Genomic DNA, 13,164 nt, shown 5'->3' with positions numbered 1-13,164 from the left:
TCATGATGAAGTCTAATGTTTGAATACAAAGTGTTTTTTGGCCACACACTCCACTTTATATCCACAGAGCAGGAGTTAATCCTCACCAGGCTGGTTGTTGAAGTCGAGGATGCGGTGGTGAGACTGCAGCAGGTCGGGGTTTGACGACGAGAGGTTTCCGCTGACGGGCAGAGCTGCAGTGCGATCTGTTTGGACTGCTTCATCCCCACGATGCTGTCGTCCTGCGATTGGCCCACGCAAACGTCACTATGGAAACAAGAGGGGAGGTATCAGTACCGTCAACAAAAGGCAGGGGGCGATATTTGTGTTGGTTGCTGTGGACCCATATGACTCTAGTACATTCTGCAGGTAAAAAAAAAAGTCAGATTTGACACCTTGTTGGGTGAGTTTTCATAGTTTATGGTCATATTTTGGTCGATAAATATAAATAGGGTTAGGGTTAGGGCTAAACCTGGTGCTAGATCATTAAAGAAAACTGAATGAGAATCCCACTTTCCCCAAGAATAGTTATAACAACTCAGTATTGGCAAAACTTAACTTGAACAACTTAGTTTTTACTAATATGTTATCCATTCTTTCTCAGTTATATCACATTATTATTCATCCATTCTTCTGTCACTGTCAGCTGTGGGCTGAACTGGTGTCAGCACTTCAATTATGTCTAATAAAAAAGTCAAAAATATGCACTTTTATTCAAGGTTTTCCTTCCTGCAGCATTTAAGAGTGAGGGCGCCTCGCTTCACGAGAAAAAAGATTGCCTTGACATTTTTATAAAACATAAAATAAGGTCTATTAAGCTTCAGGGAAAAGGAGCTATGGCGCTAACTCATAGCATAAGCCACACGTTTCATCAGGGAAATGATTGTTTAAATATTTCTTTGAAAACTACACTGAACGCGAGATCAGAAGCATCGAGATCTGTCTGATTCAGCTCAGCAGGTGATTGATGATTGTACATTCGCTTGGCAGAAATCAATCAGAGCAGCGTGGTGCAATGTCGGGAGAAAAGGACAACTTTTCCTGAGCTTTAACAATTTAGGAAAGTGGAGACAAACAGCCCAATTAGTGTCAATCAGATGGGTGTGTATGGATCACTGCTTCGTCTGCACGCCATTGTGTTAATCAAAACCTCAACCGAAACACAGGAACATCACATCTTTCTCTCTCATGCCTTCAGCTCTTTGGATAGAGAACAATCACAGATCTGTGAGCCAAGTGTAATTACTTGTATGGTTTAGGCGGCAGGATGCTGGTGAGTGTTTGTCGAAGATCTTCTTCAGCTTTGTTGCGTCCTCCCACAGAGTTGGACTTGGCCTTCTTGCTGACCTTCTCCAGGCCCATCACCTGCTCCACGTCCACCGCCAGGTCGGGGATGGAGTAGCGGCTCGCCTTCTTGATGTCTCCGATCTTTGGGAGGTGGGGGCGCTCCGTTCTTTCTCTCGTGTTCCTCCTCACCGTCCAGATCATGGTCGTGTTCTGGCCTGGTAAGCAGATCTTTAAAAACTGGACAGAAAGGGAAGAGGAGACAAATAATTAGTAATAGAACGTATTCAGAATTAGTAACGGAACAAACACTGTAAACACAGACTATAACACTCCTTGTTGTTAACCACCAACTATGTGCAATATGTGCAATATATATATATATGTCGTTAATAACTGTGCAATATATACCTGGATGCTAAAATCCTTAGAACTGTTACAAGATGTGTTTTTTGTAAATTGTGTAACTTTATTTATTATAATTTATTTTGATCTTTAATATTTATTTTTGTATGCATGCTACTTAGGTAACATTAAGCTGTATTTGTCTCTCTTCTGCTGTAACAATGTACATTTCCCCTCTGTGGGACTAATAAAGGTATTCTGATTCTGATTTATAAGTATGGACACAATTATCCCAGTCTCTTTATTTTAGCTTTCAAAGCACGTACGTCTCTTCTGCAATTATTAGGATCTTTTCTCTTGGTTGAAATGGCTCTCTTTGATTTAATAGAATAGAATAGAATAGAATTGGGAGGGATGAAACCCTCTGTAATGGTCACACATGCAGAGCACACAGCACACACAGTGACATGTGTTCTCTGCTTTTAACCCATCCTAGTACCAGGAGTCTGGTACTAGTACTAGGAGCAGTGGGCAGCTATTGTACAGCGCCCGGGGACCAATGGGAGTGGGGGGGGGAAGGGGGGTGTCCGGTGCCTTGCTCAAGGGCACCACGGCAGGGCAGGAGGTGAACTGGGACCTCTCCAAGTAGCAGTCCACACTCCATATTTTAGGTCTGGTCGGGGACTTGAACCGGCGACCCTACAGCTCCCAGTCCAAGCCCCTACTGACTGAGCCACTGCCGGACATTTAATACACTAGTTCCGAATGCTTTTTGTTTGTGACATTATACAACTGAGCAATATCTACTTGCAAACCTTACTGGTCACATTGATGTACCGGTTATCGCAACTGAATTCACGAGAAGTCCGCAGATGCAAGTGTTGTCAAATCAGAAACTAAATGTGTATGTTTCCTTTTCACTAGTCAAATAAAATATATTTTTAGCAAAACTCATGCCCAAGTGCAGGAGAGACGGGCCATCAATCACACATGAATATTCAAAATAAATTAGCATTTTAAAGGAGAAACAGGTTTGAATATCGTGCCACCCTTCACATTTCGACATCATTCTAACAAGCTGTATCTTATGAATGCGATGCAACTTTACCTAAAAGGTTTGTTTTCACAGTTATGGACAAGTGTGTGTTGTTCTTCAGAATCTCGTTGGCTTTGTTGAGCTGCACGTTCTCGAAGTTTTGCCCGTTCACCTCCAAGATCTGCAGGAGGAAGAAGAAGGAATTTAGCAAACAATTGGCAGAATACAACTTTTTACTCTGGAATTAAAACGATACCAAATCGTAAACTAAGGCTACCTCATCGTGAATAACTGCATGCCACATTGGATCAGGGCAGAAAGGGTTAAGCCTTGCACTAATGTTAATGTTCCAGGTGATGATCTCTGAACCACATATTTTATTCAGCGCACAAAGAAGAAAACCTCTGACATGTTATACATCATGACATTTAGTCCAACACATGTTTTAAGACATTAATCTGAGCCATGTCTCCTTCAGACTGTCTTCACAGCTTGCCCTCTTAATAGGCCGGATATTTGCATTTTAACACAATATGCTAACCAGCCTCTGCCGCTTCCTTTTTAGTGGAAGTGGAAGTCACCTTTGACCGTAACATACGCAGAGACCATCCTCCGCCGCTGTGACGCCGGTAAGCAGTGACTTATTAGACCAAACGTCTGGGATCAGCGGCGATTAGCGACACTCTCACTACTTAAGAGACTTCTGCTTATGGCACGATGACGAAAAACAAATGTGACTAATACCACAGCTCTGCAGTGACAGGTTCTGAATGTATGATGATTGTAAGAGAAGCTGGTAAAAAAAGTGGAAGGTGTGAGAGAGTGAATGCTTCTAAAAAGATGCCAACTTCTCCGCTTCCTTTTGGGGAAACAGCTGCAGAGGATGTTTGGAGTCAAGAGGGCTTAGCTCGCATCCAGACACTCTTAAGATGGTTTCAAGGATTAAGGGACTTTGCTTAAAGCCCCGAGGACTGCAAAGTGTGAAAATGTTCCAGCAGTCAAGTCGCGAGAAGAAAGCCAAAGCCTGCAGCTACTGGCAACTTTAAAAAAAAAAAAACTTTTAATGGTAGTTATAGCTAAAATGTAAAACCAATTTCACAACAAAAAATGAATTTCCAACACCAGAAGAATGCTCTATTCAAGTGCTGGTCTGTGTGACATGAGTGAATGTTGCTCTCAATTGGAGCCTGAAGCCAAAAAGTGTATAACTTAAAGGCTATGTGCACTTTTCCTCCCTAGAGTCAGATATTTGAGTACACTTCAGACACTTTCTCACAGCAGAAGGAAGGTTTCTATGTAAACAAAATATCCTACCTGATCTCCACGCTTAAGGCCAACTTCTGCTGCTTTGCTCCCGGGCTCCACGGCATCGATGAAGACGCGGAAACCTTTCTCCTGACCTCCGAGGAGGGTGAAGGCCAGCGGAGAGTCCCTGGACGGCTTGGTCAGCGTCACCAGCCGCGGCTTGGCTTTAGCAGCACACGCTATGTTTAACAGTCTGAGGTGCCCACACATTTTCTGGAAGACACAGAGGACACAGATGTAAGGAAAGTGCAATATATTGGCATATTTGAAGTACATTTATTGAGTAATTCATGTGTAGGTTTTTTATACTTACTTCTTTCTCCAGATTGTTTTCAAACTCTTCCAGAAATTGAGTCATGGCAAGGTCACCCTCAAAGTCATTGAAGTGATTGTTTACCCACAGCAAGACTACCCGTGTAACCTGGAGGGATCACATGATCAGCACGGGTCAATACACTGTTTACTGGTGGATTGATAGTTCATATATTGTATAGTTAACATCTGGTTCATGGAAAATCTTTGCTAATGTGTGCCGGAGTACCTTTATTTTCATGCAAGCTATCAATTACTCAATGTGTGTTTTTGCAGGAAATAGACTCCATTTTCTATCAAATATTTGTCAATCATTCATATTTGAGTTATGTCATCAGTTCATGAAGATTATCTCCCGTACCTTGTCCCTGAGGCTGGGGTCGTGGAACCACTCCAGGAGCTTCCTGCCCACGACCATGGGGCTGGAGAGAAAGGTCCTGTAGGTCAACAGGAAGTCCTCGATGTAGGTGGGGTCCACTACCGAGTGTTCCTCCACCAGGTGCATGGTGAGACGCTCCGATGTGCCCTGAGGTTAAAAAATAATGGTTTTATTTCATTAAAACAACCTATCAAGCACAATTGGGAGGTGGTATCTGTTAGAATATCTAGCTGTCATTATTTGGTTGGCTGTCGAGTGACAATTCCGTTTTAGTTTGAGGTGTTTGTGAAAATGTGAATTTGCTGAGCCTTGATGTGTTACCTTGATGACGATGTGTCCTTTCCTGGTGCCGGTTCGGTCCAGCTCGCGGTGCTCCTTCACCATGACGATCTCCCCTTCCTCCTCCACCTTCTGCATGTTCTTCTCCACCTGGTTGAGGATGCAGCAGTAGTCCTGCTGGGCTATGCACACAAACTGGAGCAGACACGATAAAACACAGAGTTAGAGACAGGGTGAAACATTTGACACAAACTGTATTGAAGTTGATGTATTTTAAACATGTATATTACTGTTACAACATCCTCATTAATGGCAAATGAATACGACATATGAAAGCTGGTTAAAAATGTTTTCTGCATAGCAACTAAACAATTGATGAATTTTGAAAACAATGGCTTTTGCTGATTGGGATGAAACACTTTCTAATCCCAACCACTGAGTTCATCTCCTGACGATTAAACGGACAAATCAGTGTGTGTACTTTCACTATTCAGCACTGTTTTCCCATTGAACACATGATGCCAATAACGCTATCTTGCTCTTTAGATATTCTATTTCAAAATGGTTGTTGCTCACATTTAAGGGGAAGCCCTCACCCAAAGCTACTTACAATATCATGAGTGCAAACATTGTCTGCATACACTGGATCACAGTGGGATTTCATATCATTAGATATAAGAGTTTGCCCACTGAGATGCAGATGAAATGGACTTTCTAACCGTGTGATACCGTGCAGGATCATTACGCTCCTACCTGGCAGTCGTCCACCTTGGTCTTCATCACACCCTTCATGTACTCCTTCTCCATGGTGGGTGACACCCCGAAGCTGTTCCCCATACACAGGATCTCTGTGCGGCCCTCGGGGTACGTCACCTCCACCGAGCCGTTCAGGATCACCGACCACGAGTCCAGCTGGAGCCCAAACACAACATTATATTAGAACAAAGAACTAAAAGGAAGAAACTAAACGTTGGAAAAGGGACAGATCAGTTCAGTTTTATTCCCAACAGCTGGTGTCACTTTATGAGTCAAAGTTATTTATCACAAAGAACCAGATGCAGTAACTAGCACGGGACAGATGGCTTTTACTTCCCTTAGAGTGATACAGAAAAACAGGGATTGTTTAGAGCGGTCCTGCAAAACACGACTAGAATATGAAGATGATACTCGAAGCACGGTTACGAGAGAGAGTGAACTATAACTATTTACATATACTCTATATTTTACTTAAAGGTGGGGTAGGTAAGTTTGAGAAACCGGCTCGAGATACACTTTTTGTTATATTCCATGGAATGCTCTTAACATCCCGATAGCAATGAATATCTTAAGTGCTTTGACAAAAAATCCATAAAAAAATGTCATCTGTGGAAGCCGTAGTACTGTAAAATTATCATTTTAGCCGGCCCGGCTAAAATAACTGGATGGCCTACCTGCCTGTCAGCCTTCCATCTGTGCACAAACTTATCTCGTGCCCTCATTGGTCATGTGCGTGTTCGTGTGTGTTGGAGGAGGGGCTCTATAAGGAAGTGGCAGATTTTCTCCGGTTGTGTATTTTCAAATTCTAGCGATCTCGAGCCGGTTTCTCCGAAATTACCTACCCTACCTTACCTTTAAGTACAATTTTGAGGTACTTGTACTTTACATGAATCACTTCTCGGTTCTGCTTGGTTATACTTCTACTCAACTACAATTTAGAGGCACATATTGTATAGTGATGGGAATTATGGCTCTTTGAAGGGAGCCGGATCTTATGGCTCCGTTCCTTTGCGAGAGCCGTTCAAAAGAGCCGGTTTTCTTTTTAAGGGGGCGGGGTTACTAGGTTTATCTGCGAAATATACCTTTTATAAGTCAATCAAATGTAGCCCTGTTTTGACTAATGATTTATATGTGTACACATATATCACTTAAATTATTCAATACATCCTTTGTACTGAAGTATTCAAAAGTAAAAATTACATTTTTAATATAAATGATTTGCTGTGGTCAATTGTTTTCATTGCATGTACAGACTCTTGTAACTCTCTGATTGTAGAACCATGCAAAAAAAAAGCAGATAGCAACACCTACACAAACTGACAACAAATCTTTGCTGAGCCTAAAAATAATCATAAATAAATAACATAATGAAAATAAATATATTGCGATGCTCAAAACAGCAGCATCCAACAGTCTCTAATCCTTGGATATGACATGTCGCTGCCTGCATGCACGGAGCACCCGTAGCGCGGAGATCATCATATCATTCTGTCTTGTATTACTTAACAAAACGGCTCATTCGCGGGGCGCGAGCCGGCTCCCGTCGTTCACTTAAAAGAGCCGGCTCGTTCGCGACCGAAACATCACTAATATTGTACTTTTCACTAGTTTTTATTATATAATTGGCAACATAATTTACACATTACTTTTCAAAGTTGTTAGAGACAGCTCTACCTTTATATTCAAGTGATTTGATATATATATATTCGGGAAAAGGACATTTTTAATAATGGTACTTAATGTATATTTTGAAGCTTATACTTTTGTACTTTCACGTTAGTAACATTTTGAATGCAGGCATTTTACTTATGGCAGAGTATTTCTAAAATAGGGTTTTACTATTTTGACTTCAGTAACATATTTGAGTACTTTGTCCACCTCTGGTTACAGGTAACACGTGCTTGATTGAAGTGGATAAATATCTAATTTCTTATCCTTTTGAGTATAATATAAAGTAAGGATGTTTTGATGAATTCCTGAATCGCGGACATTTCACAGATTCCCCTCTTTCCCCCCCGACAGCAACAATATGCTCGCTGAACCCTGAAATCTCTGTGACCGGACATTTACTGAAGTAGCTTTAAAGGAAAGGTCTGCTCTCTATTGTTGAGTGCATCATAGAAAGAAGAAAAAAAGCCAAATCGTCTTGAATGAAATTCCTGTCGTGTCTTGACCAGACCGAGAGAGAATAAGTGATGCCTGCTTTAGTCGCCTGAGGGACTCCACATCAGGCCTGGCACTACAGTGCGGGTTGTCAAGCACTCACATTTAATAGAGCAGATTAAATGGAAGATGAACGATTCGCTGGTGTGAAGGGGTGAGACTAGGGTTCAGTTCCCCGAGAGACACGAACACATATATAAATATAATTTAAGTCAAATCACAAGACAGGCCTTATGTGTGCATGCACCAACACACACCTCCTCTCCATCATTGAGAACGATGGTGCCGGCGCGCTCCACCACAGCGAACACCATGACGGCGCACAGCTCCCTCCTCACTGACATCGTCATGTTGGCGAACGCTGGCAGCTGATGCATGAACTCCAGTAATTGCTCTGCACAGAGGAGAGACACAGAGGAAGTGAAGGAGGGTGAGAAATAATAAGAGACTTAATACACAGAGGAGAGAAAAAGCACAGGCAGCCTTCAGTTTGAGCCAAGAAGGCACGAGCATCAACACGGATAATCACCACAGTGAAAGCCAACAGAGGAATCATTATCTGGAGCACATAAAACCAAATATCAATCCCATTGATATACACTTTCAAGGCGAGCCAGGAATAATCGCTGACTCCTCACTCAATGACCTCTGTGTGCGTTTATTAAGTACACTGCAGACACTTCCACTGCAATTCACTGATTTGATCAAGTTTAAAGGAACAGCTCACCAAAAAAAAACTTCTCAGTTAGTTTGGAGTTGGAAAAGGCTTGTGTGAAGGCCCGGACACACCAGCCCGATTTTGGGAGTCAGAGGCAGTCGGGCATTCGCGGCGCCCTACTCAGGTTTGTGTGCCCCGCACCGTCGTCTCTTTACGGCACCTTTTCACACCTCCCGACGCCTCCCGGGAGGTCAGAGAAAGTCGGGACAAGCAATCACTCTGATTGGCTGTTCACACTACCGCTGCCTGCTGGTAAGGACAGTTATTGCCACTCGTCGACCGAAGTATTTGCGGTGTGTTCGTAGGCGGGCGGCGTAGCCGACGCAGGCGACGTAGCTGACGTAAAAGTCGGGAAAAGTCGGGACGCCTTCGGTACGCGTTCTTTGGTCTCAGGTGGGTGTGTAGCGGCCTTGAGACAAAGGTGACTCGCTGTCAAAAAGACATTGACAGTTTTATTACTGCATATTTTTTTCATTAGCTCATAACAAAACAGTACTTTACATTCCTTCATTTTCATTCACGGTGATTTCAATTATGTATTATATTTATATCAAAAAAGTATTTGATCATTCTCCAGGAAGTAACCATGCAGATAGTTGCGTGTCATTTTCTTTGCATAGTTTGCAGCATTGAAATAAAGATACTTAAGGTTGCAAATACAGTTACTCATTAATTATATATAGGTCTCAACTTTAATATACTTTTTCCTTTTATCTAAACTGTATATTTGTAGCTGATATGCTATTAAATATCCCTGCTGCAGGACATATGAAGGATTTCTGATTCTGATTATCTCAGTCACTGCTTTTGTCTTCTTCATCACTTATTCAATCAGAAATCACTTTTAAAAAACCACCAATATCTTGTTTTATTTGACGTGCAAACATAAAGATTGATTTGGTTCACTATTGATTAGGACAAAGAAAGCTTCACATGCAATGTCTGTCGTTTTTGCTGACTCGATGAATCAATTATTCACACACTCGTTACTCAGGATAATCCGTGGATTTCACAGTGAGCAGTTTTCACAGTGACATGTTCTCTCAGTAGAAAGTTATTTTAATGAAAACTGTCACAGTGAGATTTGTGGAACAAAGAGCGCATCCCAAAAGACAAGTTGCTGTTCATTTCTTTCTTCTCAAACGTTGTATCCATTGTTTCAAGCTGCATATACTAAATTATTTATCCTGTCCTTTGTACTGGAGCGGTGGCACATATTTCAAAGCAGGCACGGCACATCAAAACAAAACTTCTGTACTGTATGTGCACGGTTAGAAAGTAAGAAAAAATGTTGGGTATTTCGGTGAAGAGCTTTAATAGTCGGTATTTCACTGGGTGTGTCGCCGAGGAAAAAGCTATATATATATATATAATGTAGGGTGTGAGACATTCTGCAGCACCCTACATTGGGGTCTAAAGTAGGAAAATACCCCTTTCTCTTCTTCTACTAACCAAATCCTCGCCCCACAGCAGCCGTCTGGCGTTCTGGCTGACCTGTGCTTGGCATGGCAACAGCCTCGTGTGTGAAGCTGCGGATGCTTTGAAACTTTAATGTGCTGGGAGAGGTGAGGCGAGAGGATGTGCCGGAGTGACCTAGAAAAGCCTGGCGGCGAAGGGAGGGGTGTACCGCGGGGGGATGAGTAGGAGGGAGGGAGGGGGAGAACGGTTGGCACTCTGAGCATCATCCTCCCCCAGTCCACATCTGTAGCTAAGCCCTGACAGTGTGAGCTTGTTTCTGCTTTTTTTTTTTTTTTTTTTTTAAACATGCCTATCATTATCATTGGAGTTGAGTCATAGCTTTAAGGGATATGATACTGCAGGCTTGATGAGGCTTTCAGAATTATTTGAAAGCGTACATCGCAAATGAGAGCGAAACAGGCTTCAGAGAAATGGAGATTCATGGTGACCGATTCAAAGAAAAAAAGGAGAAGGGTGTGGCTTTTACACTGCGCTGAATTCATCTCAAATTGGGACAGGGAGAACTGTCCCAGCTGGGAACAACACTGAACGCAGATATCTTTCAAAAAACACATTTTCAGGCATGCACAAAAAATAGATTGGGTATTTTTAAAGGAAACACTGCATGGCAAACTAACTATAGTGCACCTGGAAAGCCTCGTATGAACACTGTTCTTTCAGGTGCTCACCTATGTCATCGTCAGTTCTGTCCATGGGGTCTTTCTCCAGACAGTCCCGCACGATGTCCCTGCTCATGAGGGGGTCCGACGCTCGCTCGATGTCCTCCTCATCGTCGTCTTCCTCGGAGTCCACAGCGGTCTCTGGCAAGCCGCTGAGGTCCATGTCGCCTTGTTCGTTTTCTGTGGCCTAGAAAACAGCAAACGCATAAGAAAGTTGTCAGACATCTGAGACCAAAGTTCAACAAGGTGAGGGATTTTTTTTTTTTTTCCATTCAACATCAGCAGTTGGGAAAACTACAGTCAATACACATATCAGCAAAGATCAGACGTCAATCTACAGCCACGGCTTGGGGTGAGTCACTGAAGCACGTACAAACAATGCTCAGACAAACAATGCTTCAGATTGTCAGATAGACGCCTGAGACGTGAATATAATAATGGGAGTTGCCGACTGAGCCAGTGAGCCAACTCGTGTTCATTTCAGAGAAAACACATTAGTAAACAGCCAAAAACAACAACTCAGTTTTAGAACGACAAAGAAACTGAGATCTCATATGCAAACACACTCACACACACACATTGCTGAAATCATTATACAGTACAAACATCTGCTGTAACACAGAGCACTTCCAAGAAATAGCATGAATAAAAAAAGACCCTCTGTAAATCTGGTGCGCAGATTTGACCCAGTTATTGAAATGGATTCGACGTGTTCAGTACTACAAGAGAGTAAGAGAGAAAGACAGGCGTCAACACTGCACACCAACAAGTGTGCTATGCATAGTAACAAGCTCATTATCTCCCAACTTTCCTCTCCTCTCGCTCCCCTCCGCAAACTCCACAGCCTGCCTTCGAAGCCACATCCTGTTCTTTGGAGATGAGGACAATTAACCGAGATCAGGAGCGAAAAAGAAATGAAATGACTTTTGCAGGAGTGATACTAACTGAGTCCCTTTGCAATCATCAAAGGAAAGATTTCTTTAAATGACAGAAGGGCCGTATCGCCTGGTTCCTGCAACGCGGCATTAACCAAAGCGGTTGAAGAAAGTACAACAAAGCATCAGCCCTGCTGCACCGCCACAGGGCAACACAACAACCTTCTCACCTGAATATAACGCCCAACGTCAAGCTTCTTAACAGAAAGAGAAGAAAATGTTGCCTTTGCAAACTGTCCGCAAAATCCCAGAGCCAGACGCATCTTCACCTCCCAGTCTGTCAGCCTGCTTTTAATGTTTCAGAGCGCAGAGTCCAAGGTCCTTCACAGAAACCCCTACATGATTTCCCCTCAAAACGCCATGTGCAAAAGGCTCATCAATGATTCACGCCAGTGTCTGAGTGGCCATTTGGGCGTCACCGGTGCACACGATGGGGTGGAGCCAATGGTCACAGAATAAGTAAGTATACAATACAAGCATCGCATCTTATCTCAAAAACATAATAAGTGGATGAAGTGGAATAGTGTTACAATGGCTGGGATAAACACTGACTTCAAAAGAGGTGAACATGGAGGGACCTCTTACATAAATTTGAATAGTATTCCCTGAGCACCCTTTGTCCCAAAACTACAGAGAGTTACATATTCATGTCCCATTTTCCACAGATGGACAGAGGACACTCTAGACAGGTTCACCACACTTGGTATCTGCAGCCAGTTTAATAGGAAACTGAAATGAGGTTTTGTTATTTTCCTTCTAAACAGTATCATCTATAACACGCGGGCTGCATTTAAATACAGGTTTTGTATCTGTGCACAGGCTCGTTCTCGTGTCATATATGCATCAACAATCCATGAATGTGCAGTAAGCATTACAAGACAGTGTGCAAGTCAGGTGTTGTTAATATTTCATCAGGGCTATTCTTGGATCAATGCTTACAAAGTTCTTCTGAAGGACCAATTTCATGATTTATTCAGATGCAAAACAGAGCGCCATGTTGTCAGTGACGTGAGAGAGTGATGTGGGACTTTTCACCGGATGATTCAATTGTGGAGATTAGAGCACCTGGTGGTTAAACTATTTAATGCTCCTCATTAATAAATCACCTATATGCACACTAACTCGAAAATTAAAACATAACCGCGTCATTATTTGTGCCATCAACTCCCTGTGGTCTCAAGGGCTCTGTTTGTTCAGAAAACACCTCCAGTGAAGACCACACACATTGCTCTTCTTCTACTAGGACACACACATAGTTGCAGGATGCTAAGCTAACTGAAGCTAATGTGTAAAGTTGCCTAAAGCAAAAAGTTAGGGGAGTCCTGTGGGGACCCCAGGACAGTAAGAGGAACGCAAATCCTTTTCTACATTCTTAATGTTTAGGCATTTTGATTTTGTGTGCTGATTATTAGTAGTCTAAAAGTTAGGGAGGGGGATTGTGAGAAGAAGCCCTGAATCCTGACTGATAAAAGTAAAAGAACAACGAGATAAAACAAACTTAATTGAACGTCTTCATCCTCATTTCAGAAGTAGTG

At 42.5% G+C, this 13,164-nt stretch overlaps 1 protein-coding gene across 1 annotated transcript in view; it reads right to left on the bottom strand.

Annotated features, from left to right (window-relative positions):
• rapgef2 (Rap guanine nucleotide exchange factor (GEF) 2) overlaps positions 1-13,164 on the bottom strand; it is a 124,277-nt gene that overhangs the window by 19,418 nt on the left and 91,695 nt on the right. Inside the window, 12 exon segments of the mRNA XM_034140891.1 lie at positions 87-180; positions 183-246; positions 1,226-1,450; positions 1,482-1,503; positions 2,717-2,825; positions 3,959-4,162; positions 4,263-4,370; positions 4,623-4,787; positions 4,962-5,114; positions 5,673-5,831; positions 8,096-8,232; positions 10,704-10,881. Of these exon segments, the coding sequence (XP_033996782.1) occupies positions 87-180; positions 183-246; positions 1,226-1,450; positions 1,482-1,503; positions 2,717-2,825; positions 3,959-4,162; positions 4,263-4,370; positions 4,623-4,787; positions 4,962-5,114; positions 5,673-5,831; positions 8,096-8,232; positions 10,704-10,881 (1,618 nt within the window).

The sequence above is a fragment of the Trematomus bernacchii genome, unplaced genomic scaffold, assembly GCF_902827165.1.
Source record: "Trematomus bernacchii unplaced genomic scaffold, fTreBer1.1, whole genome shotgun sequence".
Taxonomy (NCBI): domain Eukaryota; kingdom Metazoa; phylum Chordata; class Actinopteri; order Perciformes; family Nototheniidae; genus Trematomus; species Trematomus bernacchii.
This window is presented reverse-complemented; position numbering and strand designations above follow the sequence as displayed.